The sequence below is a fragment of the Pantherophis guttatus genome, chromosome 1, assembly GCF_059756535.1.
Source record: "Pantherophis guttatus breed Tessera chromosome 1, ASM5975653v1, whole genome shotgun sequence".
Taxonomy (NCBI): domain Eukaryota; kingdom Metazoa; phylum Chordata; class Lepidosauria; order Squamata; family Colubridae; genus Pantherophis; species Pantherophis guttatus.
Genome location: NC_142063.1, coordinates 171685916 through 171700739, shown reverse-complemented (window position 1 = coordinate 171700739; position 14824 = coordinate 171685916). Strand labels below are relative to the sequence as shown.

At 45.5% G+C, this 14824-nt stretch overlaps 1 protein-coding gene across 4 annotated transcripts in view; it reads right to left on the bottom strand.

Moving 5' to 3' along the window:
* Positions 1 to 12805, bottom strand: part of NRP2 (neuropilin 2) — a 207191-nt gene extending 194386 nt beyond the window's left edge. For 3 of the 4 annotated variants that reach the window (XM_034431452.3, XM_034431461.3, XM_034431465.3), the window contains exon 1: positions 11595 to 12581. In XM_034431452.3, the coding sequence (XP_034287343.2) occupies positions 11595 to 11670 (76 nt within the window). In that variant the 5' untranslated portion in view covers positions 11671 to 12581. Of the gene's footprint in view, positions 1 to 11594 lie in introns of all 4 variants that reach the window. The other variant, XM_034431468.2, reaches the window with a different exon arrangement.
* Positions 12806 to 14824: the final 2019 nt, after the last annotated feature.

Here is a 14824-nt window from a genome sequence, read left to right as displayed (position 1 = left end):
CCACTCTGGCTTTTTCAACTCAGAGTAAGTAATACAGTGGTCAGATGCTGGACTAGAACTGGGGAATCTCTGACTTTAGATCAATCAGTTTCTCAACCGATTTCAGAGATGTTGCAAGGGTAAAATCTGGGTTGATCAACATGGACATTGAGCAATCTCTCAGAGATATAAGGCAGGATATAAATAATAGTAATAAAAAAACCCAACCAACCACGGCTTTGTACCATACTGAAACCCAGTCTTTTGTTTCAACAGTACTTTCTAATAAATAAATCGCTCTTCCAATTTCCTGTTACAAGAAATGTGTTGACAGTAAAGGAAACAAGAACTCTTTCCTTTTGGTTTCCTATTTATTTAAATATCCCTATTTTCTTAGTGCCATAATGAGGGAGTGGTGCTTGGCAAAGAAAGCAACTTAAAGTAAATTTGTTGGGAATGCTTACATTTGCTCTTGTAAAATATACTGAGCCTTTCATGCAATAAAGTGTTATGCTTATAAGTGTTGTTTAACTATAACACATCACGTTGGGAGGGAGAAGAGACTCCAGCTGAGTAAGCTAGTAGAAAGTTTACTTCTGTATACACATTATTTGATCTTTCAGGTTTGTTTATTAACAGCTTCTCAACTTTTGCCCCTTCTTTTGTCAACATCTTCTCAATTTCTTCAACTGAAAGCCCCATTTGTTATCTATGGGGGAAAAAGCTATCATGATTATTTCTGCATTATTGGAGACCAGGACAACAAACTTTGCTGGAACGTCTACCTTAAACTCAGGAGGTAAAAGGTAAAGCCTCTTCCCAGTCAAACTTGATGACTACTAGAGCTGTGAAAGGACTTTGGATTCAAAGACAAAAAGTGCTTTGATGCAAGCATGGGCACCCATGCACCTGCAACTCCTTAAACCAAATGTGTGCGATCCCAGGAAAGGACACAGTTGCTTTAAGTAACTGCAGACGGAATATGTGTTCCCTAAGCACATTTTGTCTTTGAATCTAAAGAGATGCTCACCTCTAGTGACTATATGAATGCTGCTGTGCAGATTTCTTGGCAATAATCATAGTTTGTCATTCTCTACTTTTGGAATTTTTTTCACTTTAGGCTAATCTATAGTGTGGGGATTTCTTAGTAGACTCCCATCCAGGTCTGGGATAATCAGATCTGACCCCACTTCATTTTTTTCAGATTAGGCCCATGTCAACTAGGTAGTGCCATCTGCTATCGCAAAAGGAGCTCATAGCCTGGTTATCAGCCTTATAGGGAAGTTTTGGCAGTGTGCTTTTTTGCAAAATGTTATCATCACAATCTATTTTTAAACTTTGGATTTCTCAGGAGATAAAGCAACAAAAATAGCTAAGAAATACAGATTGTATTTCAAAGAGAAATATGTATATACAAGGAGAATGCACTTTGCATAAAATGAATTATTTTGGTGAGTAATAAGAGCTTGCTGGTAGAATCACTAGTAGATTCTCCCCAAAATATGGCCCTGAACATTATACACATTTTATGTATAATGGAGGCAACAGATTGAGAGAAATTATATGAACCCTACCTTATATTCCATTATTTATTTTTATTTATTTATATCCCACCTTGGGGACGTGGTGGCTCAGTGGCTAAGCTGCTGAGCTTGTTGATCGAAAGGTTGGCAGTTCAGCAGTTCAAATCCCTAATGCCGCATAACAGGGTGAGCTCCCGTTACTTGTTCCAGCTTCTGCCAACCTAGCAGTTCTAAAGCACGTAAAAAATGCAAGTAGAAAAATAGGGACCACCCTTGGTGGGAAGATAACAGTGTTCCGTGCGCCTTTGGCATTTAGTCATGCCGGCCACATGACCACGGAGACATCTTCGGACAGCGCTAGCTCTTCGGCTTTGAAATGAAGATGAGCACCCTACCTAGAGGCTAATGCTAGTATGACTATATGTGCGAGGGGAACCTTTACCTTTATCCCACCTTATTTTTTTTATAAACAACTTAAAGCAGCAAACATATCTAATGTTCCTTCTTCCTCCTGTTTTCCCCAGAACAACAACCCTGTGAGGTGAATTGAGCTGAAGGTGAGTGACTGGTCCAAGGTCATTCAGCTGGCTTTCATGACTAAGGGGGAACTAGAACTCACAGTCGCCCAGTTTCTAGCCTGGTGCCTTAACCACTAGCCTAAGCTGGCTTTCTCATTAGATATACATTTATAGCCCCAATGCAGATGGGTTGGTTTATAGATTTAAAATCAATACAGTTGTTTAAGAACTTAGAAAAAATAATACGGCCTCATTTACTTTTGAAATAACAGGAGAAAAAATGGAGTGTGACAAAAGGCGATTTTGGGGGGGGGGAGCAGAAGACCCAGCTTAAAAATGCAATAGGTAATAAATTAAATAATTCCAAATAAGTCCTCCAGATGTCTCCAAGTCTTCTGGAGAAAATCACATCAGAGAGCACCCATGTCAACATATTTGTGTCATGGTGTCCAGTATTCCAAACCAGTTGTACATATTGACAAAAGAAAACAAACACTCAGCCCATTCCATGTTGCAGGAGGACAAAGAAAAGTTGAACATAGTGCAATTTAAAAAGCAAATGGATCAATTCCATTAGATTTTTTTAACTTCAAGGTTATGTAAAGTTCATCCATAAGTCTTAACTAACACCATGCATATACTTTTTAGTTTAAGCTTTTTTTATATCGCTCAAACCTTTTCAGACAGGTTGTTCCAAATAGGAGGGAGGGAGGGAGGGGCAGTGGAAAACAGCTGGCAAATGAAGAGGGGGATGGGGACAATAAATAAAAAAATCATCTAAGGGCCACATATAATTTATTAGGTACTCATTCCTATGCTGGAAAAGGCTGGAAAGTCTACTCACTCTCATGGAGATTATTAATACAATTGCCCATGTGTCACCCTATCTTAAGCGCAACTTCTCTTCTTAGCATTAGTTTACAGCAAACTCATTCTTGATTCCTACTGTCCATAGTGATTCACAGGAATCCTGGCTACTCATTATTGGTTTCCTTCCTTCCTTGCTTCCCCCAGAGACCAAGACCAGCTCAAGACTCCTGAGAAAGGGCTGTATAGGAACAGTCATCTCTCAGTCAACAGAGAGACTAATCAAGCCTCCAGATTCCCAGTGTTACATTTATCGTAACCAGCTCTTTGGGAAAATCCCTGCACTTCTAGATCTTGAATTTAGAAGACCCACAAAACAAGTCACTGAGTAGGCACTTACTATGCAGGACTACTGAAGCAACATGCCTGTGGACTTAGGCTGTGCCTGGTTGAAAAATTACTGTGCAGTACCCACTCTGAACTTCCTTTAACAACAACAAAAAGCCACTTTTCATAACTCTTCTTGCCTCCAAGAAACTTCATGTAGGTGAGGGTGGATGCTAGAAGAGAATGCATGTTATCAGAGCCATGATGGTGCTGTGGTTAGAATGCAGTACTGCAGGCTAACTCTGCATTCCACTGCCAGGAATTCAATTCTGATCGACTCAAGGTTGACTCAGCCTTCCATCCTTCCATGGTGGGTAAAATGAGGAACCAGATCCACTTACCTTCGCTACTGGTTCGCGCACGGAAACGCATGCACGCCTCTTCTGCGCATGCGCAGAGCCTTCTGCACATGCACAGAGAGTAAAAATGGGATGTAATGATGTCCCAGTGGGTGGGCGGAGCCTCCCGCCACCAGTGCTACCAGTTTGTGTGAGCCAGATAGATCCGGCCAGATTTCACCACTGAGCCAGATTGTTGGGGGCAATACGCTGACTGTAAACTGCTTAGAGAGGACTGTAAAGCACTGTGAAGCAGTATATACCGGTAAATCTTACTGCTATCATTCTATTCCTTGTCCACCAATTGTGTTTCCATGGGGCTGTAGAGGAAGAAACATCAGCAATTCATTCACATCCCTCTCCTAGTAGTCCTTTTGGTCATAGGCTTCTTCAAAAAGAACATGCATGCCCAAATTCATGTGTCCTGAATTTCTTGCTGACTGGAAGAGTGGAGAGTCTACTCCTTTTCAGCCAGAATGAAAATGCATATTGAAGATGAATAATTAATGTTTCACCAAAAAAAACCCCATTGAATTATTTTGAGAATTCCAAGGATACCAAGGGGGAGGGAGGGAGGGAGGGAGGGAGGGAGGGAGGGAGGGAGGGAGGGAGGAAGGAAGGAAGGATTTTTCTTGCACAGCATCTAGTGACTATAGAGCTTTTTCCAAGTGAGGATTTCTGTTCGCCTTTACACACATAGAGCCTGGCTCCTTGATTTGAATCACTAAGCCATTTTGCTTTCCTGGGCAGCTTTCTGCAGGCACTATTTCTTAACTCATTTTGAGATAATGTCTTTATTATTATCAGGAGATGATTGAAATAAAGTTGCAAGCTTTCAAATTTCCAAGAAGCCTTCACCAGGAAAGATGATATAAATCTTCAACTGTTCCAGTGAAGAGGGTCTCGGTATGGATTTGTTGTTGTTTTTTCTCCCTTGTGGATCAACATGACTGCTTTTGTGCTTCAGTGTGACTAATAAAATACTGAACATAATCAATTAACAGAAAAAACCCACACAGAAGAAAGGGGGTTGTATCTTTGATGCTGAGATTGCATTTTCACAAATGGCATCACCTCCCACTATTAGATAATCCTAGCAAACCTGGCCTTGACTGACCTTTTTTACTTACTAAAAAAACCTCAAGCTTTAAATATATATATAAATACCATCTAGTCAATTATGATTTTACTATTTTCCAAGCAAAACATTTTACATTTCCATAATGACAAAGGCTAACTATTTGTTTATTTTTCTTCCTAACAAACTTTGGAAGAGTCCCTGGTACAATGTTTCTTCTCCTGTCCCCACAATCATATGCATGTCTTGATAAGTACATTTAAAACTCTAAGCTGTTTCAAATCAAAACACCATCCACAACATTTTCGTTCTAAGAGAAAATAGGGGGTGAGGGAGTCTTGTCACCTGGGTCTTCTTTATAGCTGGATTGTTAACCACCCTGGCTTAGAAATTGCCAAGCCTGAACCTCCTTAGGGGAATATAAAGACTTTCTCAGTGAAGCTCAACCTGGAGATGGCATAGACATCTATGCAATCATACAAGATTGGCAACCATACAAGAGTGGTTTGTCAATACTTTCTTTTGGAGACATTTTAGTATATAAAAACACAGTTTAGGTGAGCCCAGAAATTTGCTAGTAATGTCCTACCGAAATATTAACCAGCCCTAATCCTATTTAGCCTTTTTCAAGGTCAGCTGCCTTACTGTGGATTTTTGGCCAATATGGTTATAGAGCAATTATTCAGAAAAACAAATAATCAAACAAAATGAAAAAAAGGGATATATTTGGACAAAGGAAGCTGTATTAGAATCAGACCAAGACAGAATCTGAATATTTCCTCCAGCAGCCCTGCTTCCTCCCGTTTCTATTGTTTGGGTTTCCATCGTCAATTTTTATCATATTTAGTAATTGGGTTGATTAAATGTTTTGGAATTGGCATAGGTTTTTTTTTAATTGCATTTGATTAAAGCTGGTTCATTCTTTGACTAAAATTGATTTAATGGGCTTGTTTTACTGATAGCAAAGTGCAAGAGTCCTACCCGTAAACTGCTTTGAAAAGCATTTTAAAAATTCATTGCCCGAGTAAATAAAAGCAAAAAAACAAAAACAAAAAAACCAGGCTTTTTGGTTATGTGGCGTTTTGATCTTCAGAAGCTTGGCAGTCCCCTCTCAAGTTTAGAAACTAAAGATGAACCTCACAAATTCTGCCAGCAAAGTTACCCTATTGAGTACAGCATATGAGTTTCTCATAGCTTGTACCTGATGCCCTAAACCAGCAGATGTCCTCCCTATTACAAGAACTAATTGGAGGAATGAGCCCAAAGGGCAAGGATTAAATGGCTCTAGAGAGAAGATTCACTCACCCACTCCTCTCTCTGAGAAGTAATCTGGGTTAAGATTAGAACATAAGAAAACTGTGGACTACTTGTATAAGAGACAGAATGCAAAACTCAAATCTTGCTCCTATTTCTTCTGGATAAGGAAAATACAACATTTTAAGTACTCAACTTTACTTAGGCAGATACACTATGTTCTTGCTGTGCCTTCCATCTGTACTAACTGTAGAGGAAGTTAGCTAACCTGTAATAATTCCCACTCTCGTACCCAATTCTGTACGCACAACTAGAGTTTCATATTGCTAGGAAATCAACCTTTGAATTCTCACTTCATTTATGGAAATACTGAGGAGTGATTATAGAGTATTGAGCAATTATTTGCACCCTGTTGAATTATTTTGACTAGACCCCCTTAGGGAATGACTTCCTAACTCATCTACATTGATGTGGATGTATCAAAGCCTGTAGAATTAAAACCAGCTTGGCCTGCAAGTTGCCCTCTCATCCTCCTCTTTACCATTAAACAGCTTTCTTCTTCCAAAAGAAGCATCAGATTTATTTGATTATATTTGTAAAGAAAAGAGATTCAATCAAACCAAGTCAAGCAACTGGGGCTATATAGCTTAATCACAGCTCTGCTCTCCTCTATTAACTTTATGTCGGTATTAAGGAGAAATCAATCAGCTGAAATGAAGCATTAGCCACAATTTCCTCCTCATTGGGAAAAGCAACAACAGGCAGAGGTTCATTTGCAACTGAAATTGCTCCTGAGGGTAACAAGAGACCAGAGTGGTTCAAGTCCCCAAATGAGAGAGCTCCTTCTACATTCCCCAACTTCTCCCCACCCCCATATAGAGTATAATACCAAAATTTCTGTGTATCTCTTACATTTAGCCTTAAATCGGTGGGCTTACGATTTAGCAGCACAGAAGCCCATAATGGAAAGAAATGCATCATAAATGCTACAGCTACCTTGCATTCCATGGTTACCCATAATTAATGCCACTTGTGTATCATTTTCTTGAACACAGCAAATGCTAAACTGCAGCTGGACATGCTAAACACGTTTTACAGTAGTCTTACAGCAGCAGCAAAGCTAACGCAACACAAGTCCTTGAAAAATCCTGATACATTTTAAAATTTACAAAACAGAAAGCTAATAAAATATGAGGGAGACATTCTTCATTCTACCTAATTCTTTCTGTTTTTGGAAATCTTTTAAACTCTCTGAACTTGTTGAGTTCAAATTTTATAGTAAGCTTGTTTAACCATAGTCTGCTGAAACTAGCTTCAAAGACTATGTTTTGTTTACTTATCAAATTTATTTGCCACCCAACTCACAGTTCAAGGTGAGATTCCACAATGTCTAGATTCCTACACATACTACACATACATACTGCTTGATGGCTAACATAACATGCAACATAGTCCTTCACCTTGATCATATCAGAAGAAGTTTTCCAATATTCTAAAAATGTCCAAAGTCTTTGCAAGCAACCCAAAATGCCTCTTGTCCCCCCACAATGCCTCTTACTCAAAATGTTAAACCCTGCTTTAAAAAAATATTAGTAAGAAAATTGCATCTCTTAATTGCAAATCAATGCCAAGGGGCAAAAGAGATGATTCTCCCTACAAGCAGGGACAGCCTCTTGCCTGCTTCCCCCAGTTTGCAAAAAGATGTCCATAGGGATTGGGCAAAGAGGAGCTTCCAATGTATCTCCCTCCTGAGCTGCCATGTTTTAACTCACAAGCAGCACTGAAAAGCAGCATTCGTGACTGTTTCACCAGTCCCACTGGCAAAAGTCCAAGGCTTTTACTTCTTCTAAACCTGTTAACAATGCCATTTGGTTTCCATCAAGCTCTGACTGGGATTTAACAATATGGACAACTCCTCCTAGTCCCCAGAAAATTTAAATCATCGAATTGCAGGGGGAGGGGGTGCAAAAATCCTACATCTGCAGTTCTTCCAGCAAATCCTGCAAATGCACAAGCAGGGACTTTCAGAAGACAACAGCTGCAGAGGAAAATGGAAGAGCTCCTTATTCACAGAACCCTAACAGCTGAGAGGGACCAAAAAGCTACTTTTGCCAATCCCCACCTGCTAAATCTCCACTCCTTCCCCATCCACAGCACTCCCTATGCAGATGCTATGGGGAGAGAAAAAAAGGAGGGCTGTTGGAATAAATTCCTTCTGATAAGAGTAGTAAACAAGCCTACCCAACCTTCTTAGTTCCCCAAAGAGAAACTTCTGATGGTTGGGAAAGACTTTTTGTTTCAATTTAGCAATAAGGATTCAAATTAAAAATCCACACACACCCCACAATGTATGTCCCAGCACAATCATCATTTGTTCAATTAACTGAGGCATGTTTTTTTGTTCTTCAAAGGAGGCCGTGTATATTATTTTGTGAAATTTCAGTTCTTCCTGCCTGAATGGCTGCCAAAATGGCCAAGCCCTGGAAGTGAAAAGGCTATACAGGTTGTTCAGCCTACACAGATGCCCAGGGCTTACAGAAGAGCAGAGACGAGAGGGGCATTCTCTGAAAAACCTACACCAGTAACACACATCTGTCAGTGCCCAGCTCCTATGGCCTCAACCTCGGGCGAGATGAGATTTTAAAAACCCAGTCTGCTGTCAACACAGGGCTGCTGCAGCCTTCAAGGCAGCCACCCTCTGCAGCAAGGCACCAGTGCCAAGAATTCAGAAACAAGCCAGCATTTACGACACATTCATCACCCTTTCTGTCCCTTATTCCCTCCGTTACTTCAATCACGTTGCTGATTTCCCTGAAATCACCAGGCTGGGCTGGGGAGGTGAGGGGGAAGAACTTCCTTGGGGAGATTCCCCAACCTCTGCTGCTGAGATAGCTATAGTCCGCTCAGGGCTGCAAGGAAAAGGGCCCTTCCAGGGTCCTCCAGCAGGCAAAGGGCTGTCAGGCATTATTCACCCTCATCTCAGGCTTCCAACCCTTTAAGCTTAAGGGCTCATCTAACTGATAGGAATGCGCCACTTGCCATTTTTTTTCTTATTCAAAAGAATAACTTAGCAGAAACCCGGGGACTATTTTCTTGTTCCTTCATTTGAGGATTTTTATCATGGGCAGAAACAAGTGACCAGAACCCCCTGATTCAGAACTGAAAGGGCTTGCCTCGATTCTCACCGGCCACTTCGGATTTTCCCAGGCAGGGGCGTGGGGGGGGGTATTTCCATCAGCTGCAGCTTCCAGGCTGGGTAGCCCGGTAGTCCCTTTTGGAAGCCAGGGGGAGTCAGACAGCGCAACCAGGGCCAGCATTAGCGCACTTCAGCAAGCCTTTGCCCCGCACCCGCCTTGCCTAATAGTTGTGGGTCTTGTGATCCGCCCAGCCTTGGAGGCTTCTTTCCCCTAAAGAGCTGTGCGGCGTCCAATAGCCAGGGGCACCAGGGCGGGAGAGGCTCGTTGGAGGAAAACATGGCAGTCCAGGCCGGGCGACGGGACGGCCCTCGCAAGCCCTCTCGGTCAGACTTCCGCGGGAAGCTCGGGCGCAAACCTCAGGCCGCCCAAAGCGAAGGCACCGCCTGGCCCAACTGACCTCGGGGGAACTTGGCTTGAGAAGATTGCCGGAGGACGGGACTCACGGATGCCGCGCGGACTCCCGAGGGGATTTGTTTAGCCGGCTGTTTAAATAGGATCGGGGGGGGGGGCAGCGCCGAAGGTCCGCAAAAGTGGGCGAGACTGGCGGCAGGGCAAGGCCCCTTCGTCTGGTGGGACTCGAGGCGTTTCTCTGCCCGTCGCTTCGGAGGGGCGGCGGGCGCTGCCGCAAGGCTCGTCGTCGCCAAAAGCGAGAGCGGCGGTGGCGGCGTGTAGCACGCCCTGGACTCTGCGGGAAGCGCCGCCCCGGCGAGCCCCGGGGAATGTAGCCAGGGCCACCTTTTGCACCGGGGCTCTCAGACTCTCCCTCCTCCCGGGGAACAGGCACGAGGCTGAGGGCGCTGCCGTTCTGCCGACCGAGGAGGGAGGTCGGGAGGGAGCGTTAAAAAGGAGGCAACCCTCCCGCCCATCACTCTTAACGTTCCTTACTTCGCCGCCTCACTGACGCGTTAGCCAGCCTTTCTCCGGCGGCTTCGTTTGGATCAGCCCTTTGGGGGTCTCGCCTGCCACCCTGCCTTGCAGCCCGCCCGAAGTTGGTCCTCGCCCACCCGTCTCGTTGCCGGCTTTCCAACCCCCCTTAGAGGTGCCGGGCTTTGACGCGGGAACTTTGTGGTGTGGCCAAAGCGCTCTGCCATCCTTGGGGAAAGCTTTCGGGCCAAAAGAAACCCTGGCGCCCGGCTAAGGCCTAGCGAGCGGCGGCTTTCTTTCATCGACAAAATGAAGCCGTCTTCGTCCCATAACCCGATTCTAGCCTGATGGGTGGGAGCCACCCGCCCTGCGTGCCGGTCGACAATCTACGTAACTCCCGGAGACTTTTTAGTGCAGGAACCGTGCGCAGAATTGCGCGGCGCCCAAGCAGACCTCGAATGGAATCAGACTCCCTTTGGAATCGACTTGGAACCGCGCCGCGAACAATTTCTATTCTATTCGCTTCAAAGGCGCAGGACGCCCCCGCCCCCGCTATTTCGAAACTATCTTAAGGTGCTCCACTTCGCTGGACGAAGCTGGTGATTCTTGGCTCTTCTTCCCCTCCCCAGCCCTGTTGCTTGTGGGTCTGATCTGCCTTATCAGTTTTCACTGACCGCTCAGTAACCAATTTAGAGGAAAGGAGCGCCTGATATCTCCAAAGGAGTAATTAAGGCGGATGGGTGGGTTTAGCGCGCCCTCTTCACCAGTAATCAGAGATTAGTTCCAGCCTCCCTTTTTCTTTCAGGAACAACGCTGGAAGAGTTTTAAAGAAGCAATAGATGTTTCTAAACAATTCACTGCGGTTTGAAATAGACAGGAGGACTTAAAATGCGCCGTATGGATTGGCTCGGTTGTTCCTTGCAGCCCTTTTCGGCCAGTAAATTCATCCAGAAAAGTTTCTAACCGTTTTGCAAGGGTTTTCAGCCAAAATTGTATAAAGTTCTTTCTCCCCGTGGAAGAAAGTACACCTGTATGCGCGTGCGTGCACGTGCAGGAACAGATGCAAAGGACGTCCTCGGTTACTCTATTCCTTAGATATTAAGCAGAAAAGATGCGGTCGGCTGTTCTTTCCCGAATCCAAGCCACTCACTCACTCACTTTGGAAAACGCAAACTTTCCTATTTCTAGAAGGGAATCTCCCTTCCAGCACCACCCCAGTCGGAATTTTCTTATTTTAGAAATGTAAATCTGAAACGTATCTCACATTTAGAAATGATTTATGCCTTTTTGTTAAAGACAGGACAGATTTGGAGAAGTTATATTTTCTCTCCGCCTCCACAAAAATTACATAGCAAGGGGGACTTTGTGGTATGTTTAGATCTTTGATTTATTCCATATGTGACATGCACAGCTAAAAACAACCCCAGACTTTTCAGTTTGTTACAAAGTCATCATCCATTTTGCAACCAACTCAAGTGGAGCTTAAGTTGTTTTTTTGTAAAGGAGCGGAGTTACGGCCGTAGATATAAACAGAATCTGGCTGAGTAACCCCGGATTGGTCGCTTCCCCATCTCCCTTGAAAGAAATTGGTTGACAGAGGCAGGTTGGACGTGTCTTTTAAAATAGAAGTGGCGATCCTTAGGTCTTACCTACTGCTTGCCCCAAAACTCCCGATCCGGCCAAACGAAGGAGGAGAAATCCCCAGAGCAGAGGAACTGTATCCATTTCGGGGAAGGATGGAGAAACCCTTGATGGGGGAAAAAAAAAAGAGCGATTCCTCCCAAGCCGCGCTGGGTGAGGGAGAGCGGGATTTTTCTTTCGCAAGTCTCCGAGACGACGCGGATTCCGTCCCAGAATTTCCTCTGCCGAGGTTTCAAATCCGTCCCGGGGCTTCCACCCCTTCGGCTCCGCAATAAACCCACTTCCCCAAAAGATCGCCGAGCTGGAGGGAACTCCTGACGTTTCAGCAGGAAAAAAAAAAAAAAAGAAGCGCCCGGCAGCCCTGCTGGGGCGCGCACAGCCGGCGACACACGGCGCAGGAGGAGAACCGCGCACACACGTACAGCCAGAGCACGCGAGAGAGCCCCGTTCTTCAGAGCCCCGTTGCCTTCAGCGCCGCATCACCGGCGAGGTTCTCCGCAAAGCCGCCGGAAAAAAAAACGAAAAAAAAACAAAAAACGGGCCGCCTTGGCATCTCACCCAACCAGCCGCACCCCCCCCCCTCCTCACAGTCCTCGCCCGAGCCTGGCGGCGGAGAGCGAGAGCGCAACGCAGGGCGCTCCCGGCGAAGGGTGGTGGTGATTTCCCAGCCCGCGGCGCCCGGCTGCTTCCCCCCCTCCCTGATCCCAACACGCTGCCAGTTCGCGCTCTCAAGGCGGCTGCCGGTCAGCTTCACGCCAGAGGCGTTTTCCGGATGCGGCGCCGCGAACGACTCCTCGAGTGCTGCTCTGTCGCCGCCGCCGCCGCCGCCTTCCTCCGACGCGTGGGGTCTCGACTGAAGCTGTGCGGACGCTGGTGCGGGGTTGGCGGCTCTTCCCTTTCTTTGCCTCCGCCTCGGCTTCCTCGCAGCCTTTTCAGGCAGAGCAGCATGTGGATGTCAGACAGAAAGGCAGAGCTATCCGATTACACGCTCGCCCAGGGCCCGCCCCTTCTATGTTTCTCATTTAAACAAAACACACCGACAGCGGAGGGAGGGGGAGAGAGGGGAGTGGGGGGGGAGCCCGCGAAGCGCCGCGCAGTCCACGTTCAGAACTCGGCCGGGATCCAACGGGGTAAGCGAAGGCGCGGCGATGGGCAGAGGCTGCATAAGCCTTTCTCCGTCCCTTCCTGCTGCACCGGTCCGGCTCCGACTTTCTCGGCTGCAGCCCACGCCCGGCTCTTGGCAGAAGCAACAAGTCCGGCGCGGAGGCCTCTTTCTCGCTGGGCGTCTTGACTGCTGGGGCTGCTTTTTTTGGGGGGCGGGACGGAGCGGGGAGCTTTTCCCCACCAGCTCTCGGGAGGTCGCGTGAACGTGCTACATATTGCATCCCTCCATAAAGTGATAGGTATTTAAAATTATACACGCAGGCTGTCGGCGGAAGGTGATAGCTCCAATGCTTAACAGCTTTCTCCAACTATAAACCGGAGTTCTGAGCTCCAAACACCCACCCACACAAAGAGAGAGACACAAATAACACTTAAAAGGCTGGCAGGAGATACCTTATGCGCTACAACATAGCGGAATGATTTTTATTTATTTTTTTGGCATAAATCTTGCCAGCAGCATAGTAAATTAATTTACCCCTGGGAAAATGATAACGATTCAGCCTCAGACCGAGATTGGTTTAAATAACTTGTGGTGGTTGAAAAAAAGAATGGACTTGGTATTTTTTGCTTGGGTAAGAGAAAGCAGGCTTGCCTGCTTTCTACCTCTGGCAAGATGAAATCAGACGTAAATCGTGGCATGATATGGGCATTGTGCATTTTTCATCCAAAGTCTGGATCAAAATAATTTTACTTACTCGGTCATCATACACTGCCCTGTGCCCCCTCCTGTGCCCAAAAACACACAGCATCTACCTGACTCTACTAGGACTGGAAGAAAAGCAGGATAAGGGCAGTTTAATACTTGTATGGGAAACCTCATGGGAGATTTTGTAGGCTCTGGACTGGGAAACATTTTTTTGTTTTCTTTCAAATCCCAGAAGACATAGTTGGCAAATATTGGATGAGAGCTCCTGGAGGTGGTCATGAAATCATCCATCAGTGATCTCAGAATGTTTTGATATGGGTGCAGCCCAGTCCCCCCCCCCACACACACACACTTCTACCTGGTCTCTGGTAAGGAGAAGGGCAAGCAGGCAGGACATGTGCAACAAAACCATAGCAGCTGATTCTTATGACAAGGTCTGGCATGGTACCCTGTGGATATGCCAAGATGCTGCTGCTAGTTATGGAAACAGTCATGAGAAGCCTATTAGCACATTGGCTTTTCTCATAAGAGCTGCTTTGGAAGCAGTCCCAAGGCATCTGCTGAAAGCCCACGTGCATTCCATACGTAGGCTTCCCTGGGCCCAGTTTGAAAGGATAGTAAGAAAAGGCCCTTTGACACAGTTCCTATAAGACTGAGCTGCTCAGTTTCCACCAGTATTCAGTATATTGTTGCAGAGAAATCATCATCAGATGAGCCAGTGGAGCATAGGCGCTGAAAAAATTCCTAAAGTAGGTTGAACAAACGATGTGCTAATCATGGGCTGCAGTTGTGCCAGGTACAAGACTAGTCATTATGAACAGGCACATAGGTACAAGTCAAGAGTGGAAATTTTGAGTTGTTCGGAGAACCAGTAAATACCAGCAAATACCACCTCTGGCTGGCCCCAGAGTCAGGTGGGAATGGAGATTTTGCAATATCCTTCCCCTGCCATGCCCACCAAGCCACGCCCATAGAACCAGTAGGGAAAAAGTTTGAATTTCACCCCTGGTACAAGTCAATCAGGACATTCAATCAAGTTGTAATGTTGGTCGTTATATAAATGGTTGGAAGTAAATGCCATTGAACTGAGGCATATTTCTGATGACACATGGAGGTAACTGGTATTCAAGTGTTCTTGAATGCCAAGAACAAAATGAGTACTGTGACTTCAACTGAAGCCTAGAGTTGGAATTGCTTGCACCCACACAGATCAATTCTTTTCCTCTCGCCCCCTCCCCAAAAGAGGGGGAAACCAGGCCCTTGATTGCCGTTCTTAGACACTGGCTTTGTGCTAGAGGAGTGGGTAGTAGAAATGTCCTTGGAAAGCCAAGGTTTTGATTGAATCTCTAAAGAGCAATATGAAGTCATATGAAAAAGTGCTAAGGAAAAGAAATGGACAGAGATATAGGGGAGGTGAAATTGGCAGAT